We start from the raw sequence: 25,336 nt of genomic DNA, 5'->3' as shown, positions 1-25,336 counted from the left end.
TAAACAACAAAATATACAAACAAACCTACTTTGTTTTAATGACTGAACAAACTGACCTTAGAGGAAGACACAATTTCACACTGATTTACTTTGTTTATGTTTAGCGGACCCTGACAAGTTTCTAGCTTCAAACAGTGTTCCGGGGTCCTTATCTACTTCATTAATATTGCAACTATTTAAATTCAGAGTTTTGTTTTTTTTCCCAAAACTACCCAGTGCCCCTTTAAAGGAGACATACACTCACTGAGTTTTAATTTATTCTTTTTAATCATCAGGTTGGAAGGATTTAGTTTGCACACATTATTTCTTATATTTCACTGAGTACATTTAGTCCACACATGGAAAATGGAGATGGCCTGATTTCTTAGTATATCAAAAACAGCACCTGATGTCGTTTATACATGTTATCCCTTGTTTAGGATCAAAAAGACGTTTTCAACACTGTAACACAAGACTGCAACATTCTGACTAACAGCACAATCCTAGAGAGCATTGCTTCAAGGCAAAGAGTGTGGTTAAAATAACTACACCTGATTCATATTAGAATCTCACTTGAATTACAGATTTACATGTGTTATGTAAGACAATTCATACGCATGCTAGCATAATTAGACATAGTCTAAATTTAGCCATAATTAGCACAGTAATGAAATATGCAGTGAGTATTGCAATCATCTCAGATTTTACTTTATAAATGTAGTATTGATACACACTTACAGATCATGTTAAACAGTTCTAGATATACAGTATTTTTACAGCACAGGTGTATAACCTTATTTAACTGTAGAGGTTGAATAGCATGTCACAGGCATGGTCTGAGAAGCGTTTATATTCCAGGCTGCATCAGCTGTCATCACAGAGTTATAACAGGGCTCAGCGGGAGAAAAGCGCTTGATGTAAGCAATGCATGTCACTTGAACTGGAGGCCAGACCGTATCCACTATGACAAAAACAGGACTTTACAAGACCGGGGGTTTTCTTTCATGTGAATGGGGTAAGGGAGCTCTGGGCTGACACAGCCATAGTGCCTGTCACCGAGTTCCGACATATGAGCAGGCCTACGGTCCTTGACAGGGCTATGATTTACAGCCAGTGAAAAATGGCAAGTGAATATTTTATTGAAAGCCTGCTGCTTGTGATTGGTCACAGCAGTGACAGGCTGCCAGACCCAACTTTTAACATATCACACATTTTTGTGGAAGCTCAAACATGCGAGGCAAGAGTGGTCATTACAGATCAATGCTTGCAAGAACCATTCTTGTCATTATAATTCAGTGTGTCAGTCATACCTAACAGTGGATCATAGTCAAACTACTGTGCCTAATAGCTTTTATCGCCTCTGGCTTTTACTACTATACGGCCTGTAATAGCTGTGATATTACCTCCTGACACTTTTTTCCTTCCTTTCATTTCAAAAGGAAAAGTGTGAATGTGGTCTGTTAGATATACTTTGTCGCACACTCCTTTTCCATCCCACAACACATAAAGGACTGGAGGCTGGTGGTTTTCCTATCTGAGCTCCCAGCTGCTGCCAGCCTACAGTATAAGGCCACAGTAGTAAAAAGCCTCCCACGTCGTGTCAACTATAAATTCTTGTCTGTGTGACTGATGCTTTAGGTAGCTATGGAAACCTAATATAATACCCCTCCCTCTCGCGCTCCGTCTCTCTCTCTCTCTCTCTCTCTCTCTCAGTCTCTGTCTGTGTCTCTCTCCCCCTCTCCATCCACACCAAAAGCTCTTTAGGCTACTTTGCGCATGTACGGCCAGTCAAACCGACTATTGCATCGACTCCAAGATGGCGAAAACACGTCTGGCTTGCCTCCTGACTCTCCTCTCAACTCACTGTAAGTACACAAATCACGCCAAGTTTGCTTTTGTTTCGCCCTTTTCTCCCCGAGGAACGTGAGCGTCGAACGCCGCTTACTTCGGCGTCTGTTTGGCCGAGGTTTTTCTACACCAGCGTGGGGCAAAAAATAAAATAAAAAATAGACCTCAGAAGTAACCCTATTTGAACGCAACTAACGATAAAGTCAAGCCAGACTGACAGCCGGACAGGTCTCTGCGACGTGAAGTCAATACAGTTATTAATTCTCTTAACGAAATGAGAAATATAGTCGCCATTTTTGATAGAACTTAGTGTAAACATGACTGGCGAACGCACGGCTCGAGCGATGGTTTCAAGCGGCTACGGTGTATCAGATTCATAGCCCTACTCTCCCTTCGCTGTTTGTTTGTTTTTTATCATTTTTTTTATCGGGAGTGAATGAGTGAAGTAATGCCGCTGTGTGTTGCTATTAACTGTCTGCGCTTATCCATTAGCATAGCCTGACCAACTGAGCGAAAGGTTGAGCTCTTGCATCAGTTCACTGAGCGGCACATTTTCAAGAGTCGGGTGAAGCCACCACGTTTTGTGTCCTCACTCTGGAAAAGTTTCAGCCCCACAAGTTCGGAGAGAGACTCGGCGTCTGTGAATTAAATATGAATTAATGCAGTTTCGCTGCCGTTAACTATTAAACATGGGTATTTTGGAACTGTGGTGATGGCCGAGATGTTGGAAGTAGTGATGCGAGATAACGGTTTTTCCTGCGGCGGAATAAAGCAGGCTGTCCGCGGGAGGAGCCAGCCAGGCCAGTGGGTGTCCTCCACCCTCCTTCTCCTCCTCCTCCTCCCGCTGCTGCTGCTGCTGGACCCTTTCAAACCGCACCAGAGCTGAGCTGGTAAACAGAAACAGCCGTCGGAAAATCGATTCGTTTCACTATATCAACCTTAAAGACCCTGTATCCCCCCCGCTTTTTCAATTCTGTGGCTTGAAGCGATAAACGGTCACCTGTAAGAGTGAAGCACTATCCTTTAGATATTAACGCAAGCGGGCGGAAATCCCGGAAAGTTATCATACTTTTAATGTGAAGTCACGGACATGATTGGACGGCATTCGAAGAAAAAGCACTGTCAAGTTATCACTTATGTGTAGGCTAACTTTATGTGATTAAGTATCAAATGCAGCAGACAATTTGTTATAGAACAGAGATGAGCCACTTGTTGCTGTGCTGTGTAGGAATTTGTCAAAATTGTCTGTTGTTTTTGTCTTCTTTGCTCTTGTCTTTAGGCCTTCAGGTTTTGAAAAAGAATAGGAAATGATCCATCCCTGATACAGACAGTATACCCTTTGCCTGGCCATAGATTTCCTGGACTGAAGTTGTGCTTTTATTTAGGAAACCGTTTTAAAAAATGGTCCAGATCATCGTCAGAGCACAGGAGGTTGATGCTTTGACCAGGGAAAATTTAATAAAAAAATAGGTTTGGTTTTTAAGTGTGACAAATGTTTGAGAGACTTTTTTCCTCTCTTTTTTTACGAATTCATCCACAATCTTTGCTCTTTCTCTGTTTATGTGTGGATAAAGGTGCTCTGAATTTTTCACGACATTTATCCATGAAATGTTTCGCTTGTATTTCTCTCCTTGGCCATAAATGAGGCAAGGCGTGAGAGGACAGACACACAGATCAAAGGGACGGACAGACATAAGACCCCCCTGTGATCTCTCAAGTGTGCGAATTGGCTTTTTCTCTTTGCTTTAATTAGGAATTGCGCTGGAGCTTGTTTGAAATCTGTTTCGGTGCTATCAACACTGTCTCTCTTGACACACCTCGAGGCTGTGTGCTCATTTTCATTTTTTTCCTTTTGCAAGTGATACATTTCAAAGTCAGCGCTCGTAATGATGTTCCCCCGAATAAATCTGTGACAGGGCATGGAAGCAGCACAATTGACATTTTCAGGGGGTGGGGGTTGGGGGGGCAGTGAGCTGGTGAAGATTTAAGAATTTCTTTTGTCTTGCCTGGACAGGGCTTAACCATGTGGCCGGCTGGCTCCAAGCCAGACTCACCACCGTCTTTAGATACAGGACAAATCTGGCTGGACTAAAGCTGGCTGCAGTCTGTGTAATGAATTAACTATTTGTTGCTGATAGGCACTGATTACTAATAGACACTGACTGTAATTAGAACGCTTGGTGGAATAAGCGTGTCGTGTGAGTCGCTTCTTGTTCCGTAGGTCACACTTATTTCCGTGTCTGTGAGATGTGCTTGTTATTTTCAATTGATGACATTCTTTCTGTAGCGATCATCTTAATGGCCGCACAGCCCCGGCCATTCCAAGCAAGGCTAAACCCAGCATGGCTGAACATAGCTGCAAATATCAGCCCAGTCATCTGTCAGCAGACCGAAAGATGAGGGCCATTGTTATTTTAAGTACACATGCTTACAGCCGACTTTCCATTCTGATCTAATGGAATGCGTCAACATTTTCCATTGTTGGCCTCACCTGAGCCATTTCACTTAAAATATTCAAAAGAACGTGGTACGCACTTTAAGAGGACATCTGCCAGAACCGTCCTGCCAAGAGTATGGCCAAGATATTTGGGAGCCTGGAAGTAACTCAAAGTGGATTAGTACAGAGCAAATATAAACGTTGAGATCACTGCTTTGACTCTTATAAGAAACACTTGTGGAAAGCTATAGATCAGACCTTAATGTTGCAATTTTGAAACTGTGCATCAACAACCAAAAACAATTTATACCTGAGGCTCAGAGAAGACAAATATTGTTTCATACTTTATTAATCAGCTTTCACACTTGCTCAAGTGTTGAAATCTTTTTTTTCTTCCTGTGCAATTGACATTTTTATGACTTGACATTATCTTTGTGTTTACTCATGGCTGTCAGCATAATCCAATTCAAGCCCTCTCTTTATCTGAATAGATAAGATAAGAGAGAAAGCTGTCCACTAGGTTGTTGTTGAGCCTCCCCTGTGCTCTCTGCTGATAAGTCACTGCATCATCCAGAGAGCTTTGAACATCCGCTAACCTACACATAACTGGGAGGCTGATCAGGTGACGTTACCCAGCATGCTCTTTAAGCATTTGTCTAAATCAGAGCCAAGTGTTGGCACTTTTTTTCATCGTTTGGCATGTGTGCCATAGCTGTTTGGTGTGGCAGGAGTCGGTGTGCCCCAAGATAACTGTGGATAGTGGCTCCCCTAGGAGCTGCCTGTTGTCAGATGTTTCCCTACCCAACCCAAAGCTTGTGAGCAAATGTTTGGAGCACTCTCTGAATGGCATGTACGGCCCCTGTGGGCAAGTCACATACAGTCTGACATTTTACTGCAGAGACAGTAAATGGCAGAGTAAAACAGGGACAGACAAACAGAAAGGAGTCCCTCGCTGATGTGCATTTGTTTGTTACAAGTCAAGACTTCTTCCCTCCAGGCAACCCCGAGTGAGAGGTGTCAGTGGCATAACAGATTTATCATAAGCTGTTTTTACACAGAGATCCCACAATACTGCCATAACGACCTCATTGGGTTGTTGGCTCTGCTTCTTTTTACACTGAACCAAACAATGTGCTGCCCCAGTGTGTGATTTCTGATAGCATGCCAGCGTCCTGGAAGTCAATTCTGGTGATAAGAAAATCATTGATTAATCTGCTGATTATCTTCACTATAAAATGCAAATTTTTTCAGGCTATAAAATTTCAAATAATTTGAAAAATGTTCATCACACATTCCCAGAGCCCAAAGTGTGATCTTCAAACTGCTTCTTTTGTCAAACCAACAGTCTCAAACCTAAAGATTCTTTAGGTTCTGACATAAATGACATCTTTACATTTATGAGGCTGGAGGTTGTTTGTAAAAAGGCTGTTACAATTTATCCATTTTCAAAATATTTGGCGATTAATTTTCATTAGTTCAAATAAACGACAATTCAACTAACTGTTGCAGCTCTGTGTTACAGCATGTGTTCCGTCCTGCCATCTCATCCTTTATCTCAAGACGTCCATTCAGTACTGTTACCTCTGACGGCTTAAAGGTAGAACAACAATGCCCCCTCATTCCGTGTTCAGACCTTTTATACAAAAACAGTGAGGCGGAATAACGGCAACATTCGCAATTCAACCAGGCTGTGTAGAAGAGGCTATAATTGTCTATTTGTTCTCAGCTCAGACTTAATAGCAGGAAGGAAATCTACAGCTACCATGAGTGTTTTTATGTCCTTACTGAGAGCTGTCCAATAACTTTTACAAAATTACACAATTTTCCGATCACATCTAAATCACTGCAGTCAGCCATGTGGATATCTGGGCAACAACAGTCCCTCCATGGGATAAAGTCAGAGCAGCACATGGCCCTTACTGTGGAATGAGCCGAAACAGCTGAGCAGGCGTGGGTGGTGGTGTTTTGAGCAGCGTCGCAGGCGCAACCAGAAATATCTGCTGCGTCCCTCCCAAACCTGACTGTGCGTGTTAGCAAATGCAGCATTCCAAATAGAAAACACATGGGGGGAGAGACCGTTTCATCATATGTGCACTGACTAACAATCATAACCACCTGTTTTACTCAGAGATAAAAGAGACCCCTGTTGATGAGCTAGCTGAGGTCAGAGCAGAAAGGGGGAGTTGTGAAGAAAGCTCAGCACTGTTGCTAGTTAAAGGCGTTAAGAAAACAAGCTGGGTGTGACAATACATCTCCTGAGACAGAAATCCATTTTAACCTGACACAGAGAAGGATTCAGCTCTCTGTCCTGCTTTTATATTTTTTTTTTCGCTCACAGTAAGCTACAGCAGATGCTGAGGTTGAAAGGCAAACACAAACGTGCTCACGTTCCAGAAATGGCATTGGCATGTGCGTGCTTCAAATGTCAATAACACTATCATGTGAAAGAACCATCGGTCATAAACTAAAACCAGCCTTCAGGCAATCCATGCTGGCCAAAAACCCCATATGAAAATATTATAACCGTCTCGGTGTGGAAATGGAATGTAGTAAGGTTACGAGAAAAACATGTTCAGATTAATAATCAGATACCCAGACCAGAGAGGGAGTCATGAGAAAAAGAGGTTAATAGTCGTCCTGTTTAGAGTAATGAGCTTTTGGAAATGACGGCTCTTCCTCAATAGTAGGGTAAAGTTGTTATTTGTTTTGACAAGACATTATTATTGGATGTTTAGGCTACGCTAGATCAACAGGATAAGTCCAAGATGCTTCTGTGCTGGCTGCCTGAGCTTAGGGCAGCAACAGAGTTTTCCTGTTTGATGATCTTTATCTGTAGTCACATGGTCCCTGGAGGAAGGAAGCACTATAGCAGTTCTTCTGCGCGTGGTTTCACTGGATACTGACGGAGTACATCAATAGGTCAAAAAAGACCACCATCGATCAAACATTGGGACACTGTCAACTTAGTGAAATAATTAGGGGCTTCATTAATGACATGGCAGAGCCAATGAACTACATGTGGCTGAGCTGCTGTTGCTCTGAAAGGAAAAAGCTTGAGGCTGCGCTCCCACTGAGAGTCATAACCAGATAATCGCTCCGGATTCATCTTTGTTTACCAGGCTGTAACAAAAGGGCAATTACTGTCTAAAAATAGCCACAAGGCAGAGTCATCCAACAACCTCAGGTGTTTGATCACTGTTCATTCCACAGCATTGAGTCCACCATTAAAACATATATCGTGTTAATGATTGTGGATAAAACTTCTAGTCTGAAAGAACAGTTCACCTCAAAATGAAAATTCAGTCATTATCTACCCACCTCCAAAAAAAAAAAAGAAATAGACCTCAGAAGTAACCCTATTTGAATGCAACTAACGATAAAGTCAAGCCAGAGTGACAGCCGGACAGGTCTCTGTGGCATGAAGTCAGTACAGTTATTAATTCTCTTAACGAAATGAGAAATATAGTCACCACTTTTGATAGAACTTAGTGTAAACATGACTGGCGAACGCACAGCTCGAGCGATGGTTTCAAGCGGCTACGGTGTATCAGATTCATAGCCCTACTCTCCCCTCGCTGTTTCTTTTTTATTATTGGGAGTGAATGAGTGAAGTAATCCTGCTGTGTGTTGATATAAACTGTCTGTGCCGTTTAGCTCATTTGGTAGAGCAGGTGTCCTATGTGCTGAGGCTCTGCAGCGGACCCGGGTTTGACTCCTGGCCTCGGAGTAAATAAAGTAACATTACATCTCAGCCTGATGACACACAGGAGATTTTGAAGGACTAGATCCAGGTGAGCCCTACTATAATACCACACTTTTAAAATCAGCTCTAAAGGTAGCTAGTATCTGGCTAAAAGCTTTGCTGCCGTATGTTAAATGGGATGGAGACAACAGGCAGGCTTTTAAGTTTCTTTGGAGTTGAAAGAGTTGCAGTAGTGAAAAGAAATAAAGCAGCATTTTCTTCAAGGACATTTCATGGCAAAAGGACACTGCAAGGTTTTGTTGTGTTTTTTAAAATATTTTCTTTTAATAGGAAATATCAGTCTTTGGAATTCTACTCTTCTGATGACACATGGCCATGATAATAAGATATCGGGGGAGCTTTGTGATCATAAAGACAACTGTGTATGTGTGTTACCTTGGAGAGACAAGACCCCACCTCTCCACTGACACCTCCCAGAATGGCGAACCTACAGTAATGTCCTGCCTCTCAGTACAGTTTGAGGAAGGAGTGTACCTGGTTTATATCATCTCTATTACACAATGAGACGGGGGTTTTAGCTTGCGACATAGCACTGATTTGGGGATGATAATAGACTGCGAGGAAAGGAGACCTCATCTGAGTAGCTGTACCTGCAATCCATATCAGTGCTGCAAATGAGCTTGTTGTACCACACGTTATTATTAGCTCAAGAACTCCCTCTGCTAATCAGGAGCAGTTGTGCTTGAAGCTCATTTCCTTTCCTTACATCTGGTAGCCTGTAATTATGGGTTTTCCACACCTCCATCCACCACATCCAGGTTCATGTCAGGCCTGCAGCATGCTACTGTGGAGGCAGTAGGGTGGATGCACCTGTCACACACGTAGCTATCAAAATAAAAAGCATGTAATGCTATCTTTGGTAAATTATCTCAGAATTTCAGTTTCAAAAGAAACAAGGCTGTTCGTGCTAATTGTTTGGGGTAGATATGGTCAGTTTAGCAGAGACACAAAATGTCAAATAGAGGGCTTCATGTGACTTACTGGCATCCTCCGGCAGGCAGCGCAAAATGGGTTCAAAACAGCACAGCATAGACATGATAGATGGGGCTCGGTCAGTGAGCAAGACCCAGACCTTGATGCTCTCAACTTAAAAATAAATAAAATGAGGAAATTATTTATTGCATGCTGGCAAGGCGGGCATTTTTAGATTCAGCAAGCACTGAATGTAGCTTAGAAATGACAGCAAGGTTCTGAAACACCCTAAATCGGAAGAGAACAAATAATTGTCTTTGTGGTCAGAAAAGATTGATCTTAGTCTTCATCTCTGAAAAGAGGGACTGAGTAGCTCCATACTTAGCAGGACAGTCAGCAGAGAGGGGATTTCAGAGTGCTTGGGGTAAGACATGACACAGAAATCTTGGTGCTCATCCAAATGAGTTATTAGTGATGAATAACATGCCTGTGCATGCATGTGTTTAAGAGTAATAATGGAAATGCAGTGGATCTCTCTGATAAATGTGTCTTGCTGGCCCTGCTGGCTTTGTAATTGTATCAGTTCAGACATTCGTTATTGAGGTAAAATTAGGTAAATGCTCACCATCAAATCATCTGCAGTCATTTTTAACACCATCTCATGTTCAGCTTAAAATAATATAGGACATTGCTGACTGTGAAAATAAATCACAAATTGGATTTTGTTTTTTATAAGAGTACTGCAACTGACTATTTCTGACAGGCCAAAAGACATTACACTTAAGAGCCCATGAAGCTTCTCTTATTTGAGCCAAAATATATATTGTCATATACAGCATGTATTAAATATTCACTGAATTGTTCAAACATTTGGGGAGTGCACTTTCTGGCAGATAATTAGATAAGAAGATTGATACCACTCCCATTACTGTCTGATAGACTGTTTATGAGTCTAGAGTCAGCAGTCAGTTAGCTTAGCTCAGCACAAAGACTGGAAACAGGAGGACGTAGCTAACCTGGCTCTGGCCAAAGGTAACAAAATCCACCAAAATAGCATGTTTAAACTAAGCGCATGAATAAAATTACTCATTTGTTTAATCCAACACTAGTAATACCTGATACTGGTCTTTTTACAAAGAAAGGATGCTCACTATCTGCAGCTCACTAGTGCTGTGTTAATTTACTAGTAATGCAAACCAACCATTTTCTAAAGCTGCAACTTAAACATTAAAAGCATTTACCTGTTTAAACAGAAGTTAACATTTATAATTCTTTTTATAATCAATTGTTAACAATTAAGCATTAAATAAAATAGCAAACGATTGCTAGTAAAGCAACACGGTGCATAAAATGAGCACAGAGCTGAAAATGACAGCTATGACTGTTGTTGTCAGCAAAACGTATTGTGACGTCACAGTGGACAGTCTATTTCCCAGCTGGAAGCAACTGCTAAGCTCCAGAAATAATTTGGCAGATAACCGCACTTTAAACAGCAAGTTGTTTAGATAAAACAAATGAGATATAAGGTGTTAAGTAAACCTTAGCAAGGCTGGAAGGAGCATTTTGTTGCGTGGATGTAGCTTCATATTTACCCTACAAACATCAGAGTGGTATCAGTCACCAGTAAGCTAGTATGCATTTTTCCCAGATTATCCAGCTATTTCTTCAATTGGTACATGAGGATACAGGTATAATTAAAACTTTTTCATGTAAATTCCAAAAGCTGTATATTAGCTATAATCAAAAGGAATGCTGCTGTAGACAGTCCACCAGTACAGTCAGAATGCATTCAGCTGACTGGACAGATAGAGTTGGCAGATTGTAACCAGACCATGTGGCCATATGGTGTGAGGGCTATCCCTTCTGGACTACTTAGTGATAAATATGTTGAGATTGAACTGGAATTGATAGCACTGTTACGCTGCTTTAGAGCTTGCCAAAATATCTTTTGGTAGACAGTAATTAAAATAGCATCGACCTGATGTTATCGACCACATACACCAGTGGGTTTTAGGTCAAATGGTGACAAAGTCTAGATGATCATGAATACCTTCAGCCCGGTGCTCTTCCCCTTCATCCTTTAAAACGTCCCCCAGCTGTGTGAAGAATTGTCCTCATTCAAAGTGTTATTGGGTGGAACAGGAATAAATACTTAAAGAGAGTGGAAATGGTTGATATCACGGAGCATTAATGGAATTTCTTGATTCTGTCAGAAAAGATCTGGAGTGCCTGGATCATCCATGCTTTTTAGCCTTTGCTGTGGATCATGCAAGAGCGCTCAGCGCACACAGTGCTGTTGCCACATGTGTGTGCGGGCAGACTTTGGGTAAGCAAGTGCCTCAGATATTTGTCAGGATGCCAGACATAGGCGACGAGTTTGTAACATGGTTGCTGGCCCTGTACTGAGCCCCAGTAGAGGGGGCTTTGCATGTGTGTCATAGAAAGCAATAGAGGGGAAAGAGGAGAAAGCAATTTAGGTGGATTTCATCGTGACTCAGTGGTTTGTTTGGCATTTGTCATCATTGTAACAGGTCACTCAAAATGGCAAGGCTGCAGCTTCAGAGCTGATCAGAGACATGCAGTAAGTATTAAGTCGTGACTGTCCTATAATTTTAGCTACAAAACCTTCACAGAGACTTAAGAGAACTGTTGACAAGACTGTCCACGGACCAGTGGAGCTTAAGGGGAACAACATTTTGAAATATATTTTCAGATGCTTTCCTCTGTATTGACCTCGGTTAAATGACGGAAAACAAGAAAATGGGAAGAAATTACACATACACCAGACACAAACAGAGGATGAGTCAGTGAATATTCCACAGCATATCTGTGTTCAGGGATTTCCTGAATTCTTTAAGACTGTAATTAGCCTAAATTGTCAGTTTCTCTACATTAAACCTCATATCCTGTAAGGGCAGAGTCATTCCCAAAATGACCATGTTATCTACTTAGCCATTTCCTTTTGCAAGACTGCTCTACTTCCAAAGTCAGATTAATATATTTATACAACGGTCATTATGAGAGCGTAAAAGGTAACTATAAAAGAACACACTGGGGTTTTTTTTAAGGTCAATTAAAACTATTTTTGTTGCGTGGAAAGATCCCAAAAAAGATGAAACAGATATTTTAACAGACAGAAGGTTAATCAAGACATACGGGCTCAAAGTTGAAAGTAATATAGCCACATTTTTTTGCATTGTTGCTCCTATGAATTCTCATTTTCAAACTATTTAGAAAGTTCACAAAATGAAAATAAAAAAAATCGAAGCAGGATTAATAAAGGAATTCTTTATGAACTTGCTCTCTTGTACCCTAATGACAAGCTCCATTCTGTCTGATCATTTCTAATTAAAAGAGCAGTCCACTGGTCCAGCAAGGCACTCCTTAAACACAGTTGGACTCATTATTGACAGTTGAAAAACATTTGATCACAATCCCCCCCTAGCATGCCCGTATGATGTGGCTTTGAAAGCAACTTGTGCGATCTTGCCCAGAGAGTTTTTACACAAAAAGTAGACCCTGCAAAGACAAAATTGTACCTGGTCCCTCAGTTGGTTGACTAGTTTCTTGATTAGTTGCAGTCTGCTTCTTGTCTTGCTCATCAATAAAAACAAAGCCACATCTCAAAGCTCTTGAACCTAAGAATACAGAGAGCACAGATGTGCAGTTCCTAAAATATTCAACATACAAAAGCAAAGAGCCAACAAATAATTTATTGAGAAAATAAAAAACAACAGCAGAAAACACTGGAACAAAAGCCATTTAGTCAGCAGGGGTAACGTGTACAGTTCTCATATGAGGCCTCAGAATGTGTGGCTGGTGAACACGAGGGGAAACATAGAACAGGCCGCAACCCAAAGTTGGAAACGTTGCTGCCCCACGGCCATTGATTCTTGCCTGATCTGATTCAAGCTAGAACAATGATTTTATGGTTTCATAAGCTTTCCAACACAATTTCAGAGGGAATCTGTATCTCCACGCTGACTAGTGTCTCTAAACAGCCTCCGTCCAGCCAGCGCTCGTATGTAATGAATCCCCCTACTTATACCCCCACCCCTCCGCCCTTCCCTCGCCACGGATCACTCATGCAGAACTGAGTGACTATACAGTTTTATCTCAGATCATCAACACTCAAGATCATCTGTGTTCTCTGTGGGCGGCTTCCTTTGGGGCGATTGTTAGCGTGGTAACGTTGTTCAGTGAGACGTTCTGTTCTGCATGGAGGGATGAGCTTTGAAGGACTGCTGTAATGTGCTGGTATCCAACCTAAAGGTTTCAGTCAGATATGAGCAGAACGATCCTCATGAATGGGAATTATGCCCACTCTATCATACTGTTGTCCTATCTGTGTTGAGACGGATGCATTTAAGCAGATTGAGTCTGGCGTTTTGCCAATCAGTGGTTGCTGTGGCTTATCAGGGCTGGGCCTGCTGAGTCCACACCACGGAATCCAGTGCTGTCTGAATGTTTCTTACTGCCAGACTAGTGACTCCATTTCTGATTGATGGAATATTCTGCTCACTTTGACTAATGTGCACTTGTATGGTAATTAGTTAACAGGTTATTATTTTCCTTCATACAGCTGAATCATTCCAGATCCATGTTGCATGTAAAGCAGCAGAAATTCTGTATAATTTGACAAGGTTAACGCCATGAGGTTTGGGTTTCCTTACTGGATCAAGCGCCAGATGTGTGCAGGTTTTTGTTTTTCTGTTTGCATGTAAACACCAACCAAAAAGCACATCATAATCTGCTTAGTAAAATGTTCCTGCACTCTCAGGAAAAAAAAAACGATTCAGTTCAAACAAGTCATTATTTTCGTGTGTGTGGCATTAAACTATGTCTTGATTGTCACAAAGGACATAATTTTCCATGTAATCAACACAATATTGAACAGGACAGCACATGTATGCCATGCTCAGCCTGCAGAATGCCACAGAGCAGAAATGTTGGACGCAAGCAGAGACAGCAGGTGACTGAGGTCGCCAGCTGTCCTCTATTCTTACCATGAAAGCACTTTGGAACTTAGCCATTGTTTCCCGGACCAGTAGGTCGCACTGTAACTATGCACAGTACACCTTTACTTCCTGTGTGACTGTAAGCATGGTGGCATAGTTGATGTTACAGCCTGGAAACAGAATGGGAGGCATGAAATGTTCAGTCGTTTGGCTGTCTGATGCCTCTGTCTGGTATTTCCCACGGAAACCCATCAAGGATTCCTCCATGAGCAGGTGATAGAAGTGCGGCTCCAGCGGGGGGGCAGCAGGAGCCTCAGATGGTTTCCCTCCCCAGCTGTTGTTTAAGCAACATTCCCTGTCCCACAGCTCAGTCAGCCTGTCCAAACTATTTGACTCGAGAGTATGCCTTTATGCACATTTGTTGTCTGAGGGGCTGCTTGTTGGCAAATTCTTGTTTGGAATTTGCACACTTTGATTGCTTAATATCTATTTATTTATTGAGGCACAAAGTAGTATTACATAGTAGGCACATAATGTTCATAAACAACTGTCTCTTGAAATGAGCAACAGTCATGATTTATCCACAGTTAATGTGTCTTGCAAAATGGAATTTGGACGTCTGTTTTCAGTATGTGGCTTCTGAGAGCAGGCAACTCCACCCTATTAATTAGGTGTTATTTCAGTGATTTGATTAAACACATAACAAAACACAAAGCTGTTTGTTCATATACTATGATTTCTGTGTGAAGTAAGTAAATATTAAATATGTAATTGAACATTTAAAGATAAGTTCGCGCGAAACCAAAAATTCAGTCATTATCAACACATGCTAGTGGAAGGTTGACTAAAATTTCGGAGGTCCACAAAACATTGCTGAAGCTTTACAGCAAAACAGCATGGCAGCGTTCTCCTAAACAACTGAAGTAGACAGGGACTTTTTTTAAAGCAAAAGAAAACAACAGAAAAAAAAACCAAAATTAATAAAGCTCTTCCACTGTGATTTGATTCGCAAGAAGCCCTGAGATTCCAAAATGATTATTAGATATTTTTTACATTATTTTTCAAGCCAGTTATTTGCTAGAATGCTGCAGTGCTGTTTTACCATGAATCTGCAGAGATGTTTTGTGGAAAACAAAACATCATCAGACTTTCCATCGGCATGGGAGTAAGTAGATAATGACTGAGGACTTCATTTATGGGTGATCCACTTTAACACATCTCTCAAATTCAAGCTTTCTTATGATTTAAATGCCTCAGAAAAATAGTGTGGGTATTTTACCGAGTTCCAACATCACCTAGATAGACCTTTCCAAAGGGATTCCTAAACAAACACCGAGGTGAAAGTTGTGTCTGTTTTTCTAAATGCTTGTGCCCCCTGTGCCATCGCTTTCTCCAGTTAGTCTTGTTTTAAAAATGAGTTGACCCCAGTCCCCTCCACCACGCCTGCCTGTCAAAGCACATTTCACCTGTGACCATTCATCCCCACGCAGTCACAGACTTTTGGCGACCTCACATTCTGCACTCCTCTTCATGTACTCCACATAAGTGCTTACTAAGTAACAATGAAACAGTTAGAATTGCCACCCACAGCATTATACAACATGCGGGCCAGTTGCCACAGTTTGCGAGAGCCTTCTTTAAAGGAAATCTTTGTCAAAGAGCAGATCTTTTAGCAGTGACCCATGACTCTTTGCTTGACCATGCTGATTGGCTTGAGCTTTTTTCTCGCAAAGTGAGCAGACACTCCCTTCTGTCTGTTTTATATTAAACTGTTCAGCAATCACATGCTGAGTAAACCCTCATTTATATTGTATTTCTATAAACACCATCTGGAGTTTGTTAGTTGATTGTGAATTTAGAAGCCTTGCTGATGATGTATTGTAGTCGTACAGCACATCAGATTTCATTGCTCTCACCAGTCTCGGTACAGTCTATGGTTTGTGGAAAACGGTTAAATCAAATGGCATGTGTATGATTCTTATATGAATATAAACAGGTAAGTGGAAGAGTTATGAGTCATCTGTTGAAAAAAAAAAATTTGTGAAATAAGGTAGAGCTCTAAGAACTCAGTCTTATTTATGATAAACCCAGGAAATAGAGGCTTTCTGAAAGTATTGTCTCCACCAGTGATCAGAAAGGCATCATGTCTATCTAACCACTGTGCTTTTCCAGTATTCAGACTTCTACTACACAAAATGCCTTTTGTTTCAGAGTGAGAACAAAGACCAGTTAATAGTCCAGGCTGTGGGAAGCCACTGTTGTAAGAGTGTTAGAAATACTGGGATTTGTCCTGGGCCTGCTGTTTCAGAACTGATAGCATCTTGATGACTGAGCGGCATGCTGCTGGGAGGCCCTATTATGAAGACTTTATAAGCTTCCTGCTGCCATCTCACACATTATGCTCCTGAGTACCATAAATGTGCAGCTACACAGTTCAAGACATGAGTGCACGTGGCTCTACTCTTGCTGTGTGTGTTTAATGCACTGTTGCATTTGTCTTTTGGCATTCGTGCTTACTTGCTTGTTGTCATTTAGTCAAAGTGAGCCTCAGATGAGAGAACTGCCAGTGCAGTACACTCAACTCCTGTCCGTGCTGTGGAGACGTGCAGGGTGTGGGAATTCACAGCTCATGAAATCAGTTTAAAATAAAAGTCAGCAGAGTTGTATAAAAAGTTGGTGTGTCCCTAAAGGCTGCATCACAAAAAGCACCCTTTCAGTTCGGCTCTTTTCAGTGGGCATCCTTGGAGCGTGCAGGAAGTGAGGCAGATTAAACCTTTTGGACCTGCTAAGTCAACATGTCTCTGCTGTGTGGTGTTGTATTATTGTTCAGTTGTCAGTTGAGCCTTAGCTCATCGTGGTCGGCTCCGCTCATCGTCGACGAACTCAACAATGAGCGCTTATCTCTGCAGGCTGTAGCAGAGTGGCTCAGCTGCCCCCCATCTCTCTGGCCAAATGAGCATTATTAGGTAAAGGAACTGCTGGCTGGTCAAAAATAAAAAAGACCCATGTTAATATCCCAGCATCCAGATTAGCCTGATTTCTGCAGATGTGAGGGTTTCCAGATCTTTATATGTTATAGAGGAATTATTGGTTAATCTTTTGTGGCATACTGACGGAAAGCTTTAAAAAAAAAAAGTGATTTTTTTTTATTGAGGATCGAATGTGTGTGTGTGTGTGCGTGTGTGCGTGTGTGCATGTTTAAGTATAGCAAGTGGGGGAGGTTTTGGTGTGCGTGGTTTAAAGGACAGGCAGCAGGATGTTATCCAGGGATTTACCACTATGTATTATTATCTGACCAGTTCATTGTTGAATCGCAGGAAAGGATGGAGGTTAGTGCACAGTAGCAACAGTCATTTAAAACCCTGCTCTAGAGATCAGTTTAAAATGGCGTCACAATCAGTGGACTCAGGGAATCATGAAATGATACTAACCATAAGCCACTCCCGTAGCCATACAAACATTTATTTTGATCATGGTTGAAAAGGGCCCATGTGGAAATTGCATTCCTAATTAGGATTAAGGAAGGGGTCAGGCAGCCTGGACTAGAATGTGAAGCATTTGCAATGAGCACTGCTCATGCCATCTGTGCAGAGAGTGGTGAGGAGCTAATTCTGGCACCGAGTGTGGTGCGATTTAACACAGATTTTTGTGGTAGGAGCTCCAATTCAAGCATGGGATTTGACTCTGACTGCAGCCCAAAAAACTGTTGCAGCTAGTTGAATTACCCCCCACCCCCTCCTGTTAGATCTCCTTTAAGCTGACGCCATGGAGCTCCCCAATTCAATTGGACATCCAACATGTGCGGCACGTCAGATTGTTCGCATAACAGAGATGCTGCGCCAGGGGAGGCCCGCTCACCCTCTTGGCCTTATGCTTCAATCTGTTTTGACAAGGCATTCTCACTGTCTCCCTCAAGAGGCTGACCTGGGCTAGAAAAATGAGCGGCCAATTATTTCATCATGAAGTATGGTCATGAGTTCTCTAGTTGCCTATGGAAGGCAGGGGGAGCTACCACTGCTCACACCTCTTACCTGGGAGGGATCCCAATTAGCAGGCTGTGGGGGTCTGGCTCGGGCTGACAGTTGCTATATAGTGTCTGACCGTTTGAATGCTCCTCAAGGAACATTTCATGATTGTAGGATATTGCATGCAATGGTCCACATCATTATAATGCAGTTGAGCTTCAGAACTGATATGGAGATCTGTCATAAATCAACAGTTAAAGTTAAAGCTTGTTATATCTCTTCCAGCTATTATTTTAGATTTTGCATAATTGTCACGGCCACCAACCCCAAGAAAATGTTGGTAATGGTCTGCAAACGAAAGATGTGTTGAAACTTGACCTTTCTTTATGCAGCAAATTTACATTTATTTATGTTAAATTCTACATTTTATGTAGTGATAGCTCTGTGTCTGTGGGTATGTTTAGGGACAAAAAACACTCAGTTGGGGTAAGGCAAAGAAAAGATAATATTTTAGCATAAAATACTTGTTTCTGTTGCCACAGAAACATCTCATCAAAATGATCTGGTTTTTGTTGCCACTAACACGACTTGAAATTTGCAGTGTCTTGTCTAAAATATCTGGTTTGGTTTCCATGAACACAGCTAGAAATCATCCCAACATATCATCAGAAATGTCCTGTGGTTTTAGGGCGTAAAGATCTGAAAACTCCTTCACCAACAGTGGTCTCTTGCTTGGTAGATTATCACCTCACCACTATACCCTCTACCTCATGACAAAAAAGTCAGCTCATTCAGTATATGTAATTAGAACATGTTGATATGATACAGTGGATCTACAGTGCGTTATTTTACATTACTACTGAAAACACCATAAAATGAAGCAGTACACTTTACAGTTTTTAGTGGTATTTAAGGTCTTACACCCTGACTTTCTTTAAACAGAATTAATATCATGGCAGAGGTGACAGACAGCCATGTTGCTAATTATTCATGTTCAGACAGCTAGAGGAGGGGGGCACAGTGTTTCAGCAGAGAGTGCAATACTGGAATTACACTGCATCGCAAATATAACTCTATGGAGTATCAGGTTGTCCTTCAGGATCTCATGACTAGATTTTCTGCTCAATAGCTTGAGGTCTACACTTGCACAATGCACGTGGTCCTCAGTCACAATACCCATCAACCATTGTTCTGCTTAATTAAGCATTCATTCACTCCTACTGCCTGAAACTGTGTCACCAAACAAAGGTCTCCATTGGCATGCATTGATGCCGGATCCATGTGAAGAGGCAGTGTGATACCGAACAACAGTACTATTTTTATACAGCAACCGGGATCTGATTATCTCTGGGCCAAGATGTTTCACATGACTTAATGAATGAGTAATATTATCACTGAAGATCATTCCATTGATATCAGTTCCTTCTAAATGCCTTATTGTCATCAACAACTGGTGGCAGCATGAGTGGATTCGTGGCTTAAGAACAGAGGGTTCCTAGTAAGAGGTGTTTATACACCAGTTGTCCATGTGACGAGACATAAAGATTTTCTGTATGTTCTGTATATTCTTCAGCAGTCAGACTGTGTGCTCACATTAATGCTTCCAGGAATGTATATGTGTTTTTTATATCTTGTCAAACTTTATTGATGCACATACCAATATTGGGTTATGAATCTCCTTAATACACGTGTGCAGTGTTAATCAACATTTTAGTGTCAATATTTAGGATAACCAGCGAATGCAGCTAACTCCAGTTTACTCATGTATTTAAGTACCATTTTAAGGTATTTAAGAAACCTGAGTATTTCCATTTTCCGCTACTCCATCCTTCCACGCCGCTACATTTATTTGATAAATTAATGTATTTTATCAGTAATCAGACATGAAAAAAACAGTACTGATAATCATTAAAATGCTGAAGTCTGGCTCCAATAATTGGCCAGGCCATCCCTAATTAAAGGCCTGGATGGGAAATAGATAAACTTTACTAAATTATTAAGGAGATAAAGAAGTGAGACCTGAGTATTGTAATAACGGTTTAAAGTTGAGTGAATGAGCATTTTAGACACATTTCCTATGCAACCATTTACTGTCTGAAGAATCTGTGAGTTTCCTGATGTGAACTGATGGCTTAATGCCATGAAAGGCAGAATGGTGAGTGAAAGGCACTGCGTGTAAGGTGCATGAGAAAAAAAAAGTTGCTTTTCCTACTCTGTGGTCCAGTCCTGTGAGCTAGTTGTACTTAGCTCCAGGTCAAAGTGAGAGCAGGCCAGATGTAGACGCTAACACTGACACAAAGTGACAGGTTCCCAGGCATTCAGTGACACCATCGGCTCCTCCCCCACCCCCCTCTCTATCCTCTCATTGGCTCAGGCCGAGTATTTGACCCTGCCTAGATCAGAGTGCTCATCAGCAGCAAGGCACATGGTTTGCCCTGGCCTTATCGGGCTCACAGATCACGGCCTGCAGCAGCCTCGTATGTAAATGCAGAATAAATGAATACACAAGGAGCCCTTGTGGGGAAAGCTGAACCGCGTTTGAATATACCTGGAAAAGATAGGATGCATTTGAATTCACTCCTGATACCAGGATACAACTTTTAGTCAGATAGGATGAGTTTATCCACCAGGGGTAGAATGGTTGTTAGCCCAGACATCACCCCGACTTCAGGATAAACATGTGAACAAGGTGACTTTGGTTCAACTGTTGGTCTTAATTGAAATGTAACCTGTTCATCCATATTTTGGTATTGTTCCGTCATGTAATATGCAAATGTGTACTCTCCTTTACCTCCACCTGTTCTTCAGGTCTTTTATTTACCCCTGTCCTGGTTGAAGCTGATTGTGTGCAGACCACTTGGCATTCTGAACACGATGTTAGTCTGACCACTTTCATCTCTGAGCATTATAATTCTGCAGGCTGTATGCTTCTTGGCCACAGGAAGAGGCACAGTGACTGGGTTAATCAATCCAACGTGCTGGGTGCTACACTTTTAGATGCAATGATTCGCTTTTCTTGCCAAGACTTAGATGACATAATTCATACCAGTCTTATATCTGTACAGTAAATGTGAGACTACCGTGAGCAGCCAGTTAGCTTAACTTAGCACAAAGACTGGAAACAAGGACAAATAGCTAGCCTGGCTGATTTTGGGACAGATGGTTAGGGTGAAGTGTTGAAACTTCAATAACATGTCGCTTTCTAGTAAGTCTGGGTATCATTTAAAAAATTACGATACCAGTACCGATACCAGTAGCCAACATTCTAAGTCTATCCACATACCAGTACCGAACAGTTCTTTTTAAGAAATATTAGCATGTCAGCCTTTTCTGGGGTAAGGCATGCTCCAGCAGTTGAAAATATTTGCTCTGCAGGAGTGGAGGATGCCTGGAAACATGTATAATAAGAGGCTAGTTAACAAGATGGGGAAGTTCCCTTTCCTCTTCCCCCCACCACGCAGCAGGGTTGATGGAGGTCAGCAGGTAGAGCTCTATAGAGCTCAAGCTCCTTTCATGCCTTATCTGATCGGTCAAGGAGTTGTGCAGCTAGGATTTTTTTAAGGTCCAGGTCCTCCTCAGCGAACAGCTCCCTCTCAGTCACAGCAGTCTATAAAAGGTAAGTATCGAGGTATAAATAAAAATCAAGGTCACTTGATTTAGACTTACCCAGAGGAAGGCACTGAAGCACTGGGTTAGAGCTTAGGTTAGTCTGGGGACATCAACAGCAGAAGTTGTGGTGGTAGTAGTTGGACATAGCATCACGCCTAGTTAAGGGAGCCAACATTAACCAAACACATTTAGCTGCTCCAGAAGCTGAAACTGGGATATGCTTGCTAAATAAGGTAAAGTTAGCGGGGAATCCATAACAGATTCTGAAACCTAGCACACTAACCTGCCTACTACCCTACATTTGACTGGAAAAGTTTCAATACTTCTTGGTAATGGGTTATTTCTGTCAATACCTTTAAGGTAATTAACGTTACCTTGTGATTGCTAATTTGTAAATGACAGTCCCACATTTCGAAATTGAAATTTTAGCTAAAGACTGCTACACTTGGTACCACTCCTCTAATATCAGTGTAGACTGGCAGGATAGGAGCACAGGTTGCTAATGTCAGCCTACAAATCAACTCTAGTAGTCAGGTAATGAAGCATTGTTCTTTTTATTTGATGACTTATTTGATAGCATAAAATTGAGAATGAATTGCAGGTGTCCATGCTTTTCTGTCTCTATCAGGTAAATGGAAAATGGCATTGTGATAATACCAGACTTGTCAGGGCCTATTGGAAATGTCCAGTCACATTTCTTTTACATAAAACTAGGGCTGTCAAACGATACATTTTTTTAATCGCAATTAATCGCATTTTGTCCATAGTTTACTCGCGATTAATCGCAAATTGATCTAAATTTTTTTGGCACATTTCTTTCTGTTCTAAATGTACCTTAATTATTTTTTTCATGTTCTTAATACTAGTTCTTAAAACATAAGAAAATGTTTATTCAACACTTCAAATCATGCAGGATAATAAAAGGCTCAAAAAATATCCCCTCACCCTAAATGGGATCAAAACATGGTGATGTCTGCTTTTGGCGATGGGAGGTGGTTCTCTCTGCATCTACCATGTGTTTGGCTTGCAAATGATATTTGAGACTCGACGTACTTCAATGGTAACTCATTTCATGTCGACAGTACGTGCAGATAACTTTTGTCCTATCGACCGAACCATCTGGCAGTGTTTTGAAAATGAATTTGCCGTTCATGAGTCCTTTCTCCTTTTCCTTTCACTTTCGCTTTTCAGTCCACCGTGTTTTTCCCGAACACCAACCCTGCTTCTTCTTCTTCTGATTCCCTTTCTTATTATTCTGCGACCCTCTGGATCAAGACTACAGGTGCCACCGATGGCCGTAAATCAAACAATACGCGTTTCTTTTTTTTTTAGCGTTAATCGCGCGTTTAAAAAATTAACGGCATTAAGAGGATGTTGCGTTAACGGGTTATTAACGCGTTAACTTTGACAGCCTTAATAAAAACCCTTGAAGACAAGGGTTGTTCCATTTCAAAGGGGAAGAGTTTAACCACTACCCCCTAACTATGAGGGGAATGAGGGCACTGGTTAATGAGGAGAAGTGTTATGAATTCGAAACGGGATAGAAATAGATTATCAGTAAGTAATTTATGTTAACTGGTCACATACCAGACAGAGATTTGAAGACCTTTCAGAAAAACCATGAATCAAACCATGACCTCAAATACGTACATGCTGTACATAGCAAACCATGAGTTTAGTGGACCACTCTACCCCTGTTCAGCTTGTGATACATTTATATGCAGGTTTAATATAGCTGCATATTTTACATACACTTGAAGTTTGCTGATCCTTCAGTGACAAGCTGCTCTGGGTCCATCCATTTACACTCAAACGTGGTGACATTTGCTAAGCAGCTGAAGGAGCACCTGGTGCATTTATATGGCAGGGATTGACTTATCTTTGTTTAACCACACTTGTGCAATTCCCTTGACTTTCTCCAATTCACATAATTTTGTGTTTTTTCACAGATTTTTTCACAGATTGACAAGAAGCTCTAATAGATAAAGTGAATTTAGATTAACATCAGAAAAAGGAAATAAAATGCTTTATGCTTGTACCTTAGATTATTATAAAGTTCCGCTCAAGCTCATTGGAATAGAAGCCTGTTGGTGAGAGCTTCAGTATGTGATGAAAAAAAGCACAAAGTTGTTTTTCTCGTACCAATAGAAGCGGATTTCCCCAGTCGATCAAACAAAGAGATTACTCAGCCTGAAGTCTAGCCTGAATGTTTTATTTTCTCTCATGAATCGTTCGTGTGATGGTCTGAACTGTCGATTCTACAGAGCCATTACAACAGACAGCAGAGGGGTAGAAGTAGGTGTGCGTGGGGAGAAGAAAGTTAAACATACACTTTGGGATGGGAATAGTTCGACACTGTCGGATGACCACAGCTGTGACAATACAACCTGGGGTCATCCTCCGTGCCTGCTCAGCCCTAAAACCTTTCCCTCATCATGTCATCAGATTACTGTTTTCATGGAAGAAGACTTCTTTGGTCTGTTAACTCTCTCCCACAGCACCAAAACAGGTGGGGTCCTGTGCTAGGTCATCAGTTGGAGGAGGGGAAATGGCAAGAAAGACAGAAAAAGAATCAGTTACTATGGAAATATCACGAATATTGCTATGGGAACTGGAGCAGCAGAGCATTCTTTGTCTACGATCCAGCTGTAATCGTCTCTCAGAAAGAAGCTTATGGTAATATGTGATGCTCTTATGAATTAATTTGTCAGGCTTTGTGTCCCAGCTGACATCATAGACCTTTATCAAATGGAAATTAGTGTCTCCTTGGGGGAAAGCAAGCAAGACATGAGAGTCCTTCAGCAATACACTGTTCAACTTGCCTCCAGTCAGTCCCAGTGCTACAGTACGTGGTCTAAAGGGCCATTTTGTGAATGATTCTTAATAATATCGTTTTGTCTAAAACTTGTTATAACATGATATTTCACTTAAAGATTTTAGATACTTGATTGTAATACATTTGTTTTACAGTGAAGAACCATTTTGTGGTTTTATATGTAAAATGACAACTACCAGAGACTCGGCTGTCATTTCTTTCTTTTAATTTAGTCATCCTCGTGATCATTATGACATAGTTCTCTAATACTCACAACGCAGTTGGCATACAGTGGTTTTATGTTTTCTTCCTTTCAACTTCTCCTTTAGAACACTTACCCTTTTCTGGCTTGGCTGGTTATATTCTGCTTAAGGCTCACATTGACCTTTTGAGCTCTGGGACCAGAAACTTGGCGGTCATGTGTGCAGTGCCAAAACCTCTAACCTAATTTGTAGGAGAAGAGAAACATTTTCCACACCTAAATGATTTTCTGTGTCCTTCAGAAGAGAAATTCCAACAGAGACTCTTTAAAGGAATGCACAAGTGAAAGCCCACAGGAGACCTGGCAACCTCTTAACACAGCATGAATTGTGAAGGGCAGGTCTTAATCTATCTGTCTTGGGCTGCTAAAGGACCAAGTCATCTAGTCATTCTTAAGGACTTTGATAACAGGAATTGTCCAATCATCAAAGATCATTAATTGACTGTGTGAGTTCCTGCCTTGTGTCAAACTCCTATTAATTTTAAGATGGAGATGTTTGGCAGAATAATCCAATTATTGATATAACTTTTTGTTTGTGTTAATAGCATCCTTAAATATTGTAAAAAATACATCTGGAAATATGGTAAATTAGAGCTGAAACTACTCTTTATTTAATGGATTAGTTGGTGAACAGAAAACCAAATAAGTATTTTGGCAGTTGATTAATCCTTTCTGTCATTTTAAAAGCACAAACATTAAAATACAACATTCTATAGTTTCAGTTTTTTCAAATGTGAGGATTTGCTGCTCAGTTAAACATCTTTGGGCTTTGGATGGTCATACAAAAC

The 25,336-nt window shown here is 41.2% G+C and overlaps 1 protein-coding gene across 1 annotated transcript in view; it reads left to right on the top strand.

Moving 5' to 3' along the window:
- Nucleotides 1–1,687: 1,687 nt before the first annotated feature.
- Nucleotides 1,688–25,336, top strand: part of jam3b (junctional adhesion molecule 3b) — a gene marked incomplete at its 5' end in the record, with an annotated part of 42,233 nt that continues 18,584 nt past the window's right edge. Inside the window, one exon of the mRNA XM_030438710.1 lies at nt 1,688–1,844. Within this exon, the coding sequence (XP_030294570.1) occupies nt 1,688–1,844 (157 nt within the window). The remainder of the gene's footprint in view (nt 1,845–25,336) is intronic.

This window comes from Sparus aurata, chromosome 13 (assembly GCF_900880675.1).
Source record: "Sparus aurata chromosome 13, fSpaAur1.1, whole genome shotgun sequence".
Classification (NCBI taxonomy): Eukaryota; Metazoa; Chordata; class Actinopteri; order Spariformes; family Sparidae; genus Sparus; species Sparus aurata.
Note: the sequence above shows the minus strand (reverse complement) of the source record. Positions and strands in the feature narration are given on the sequence as shown.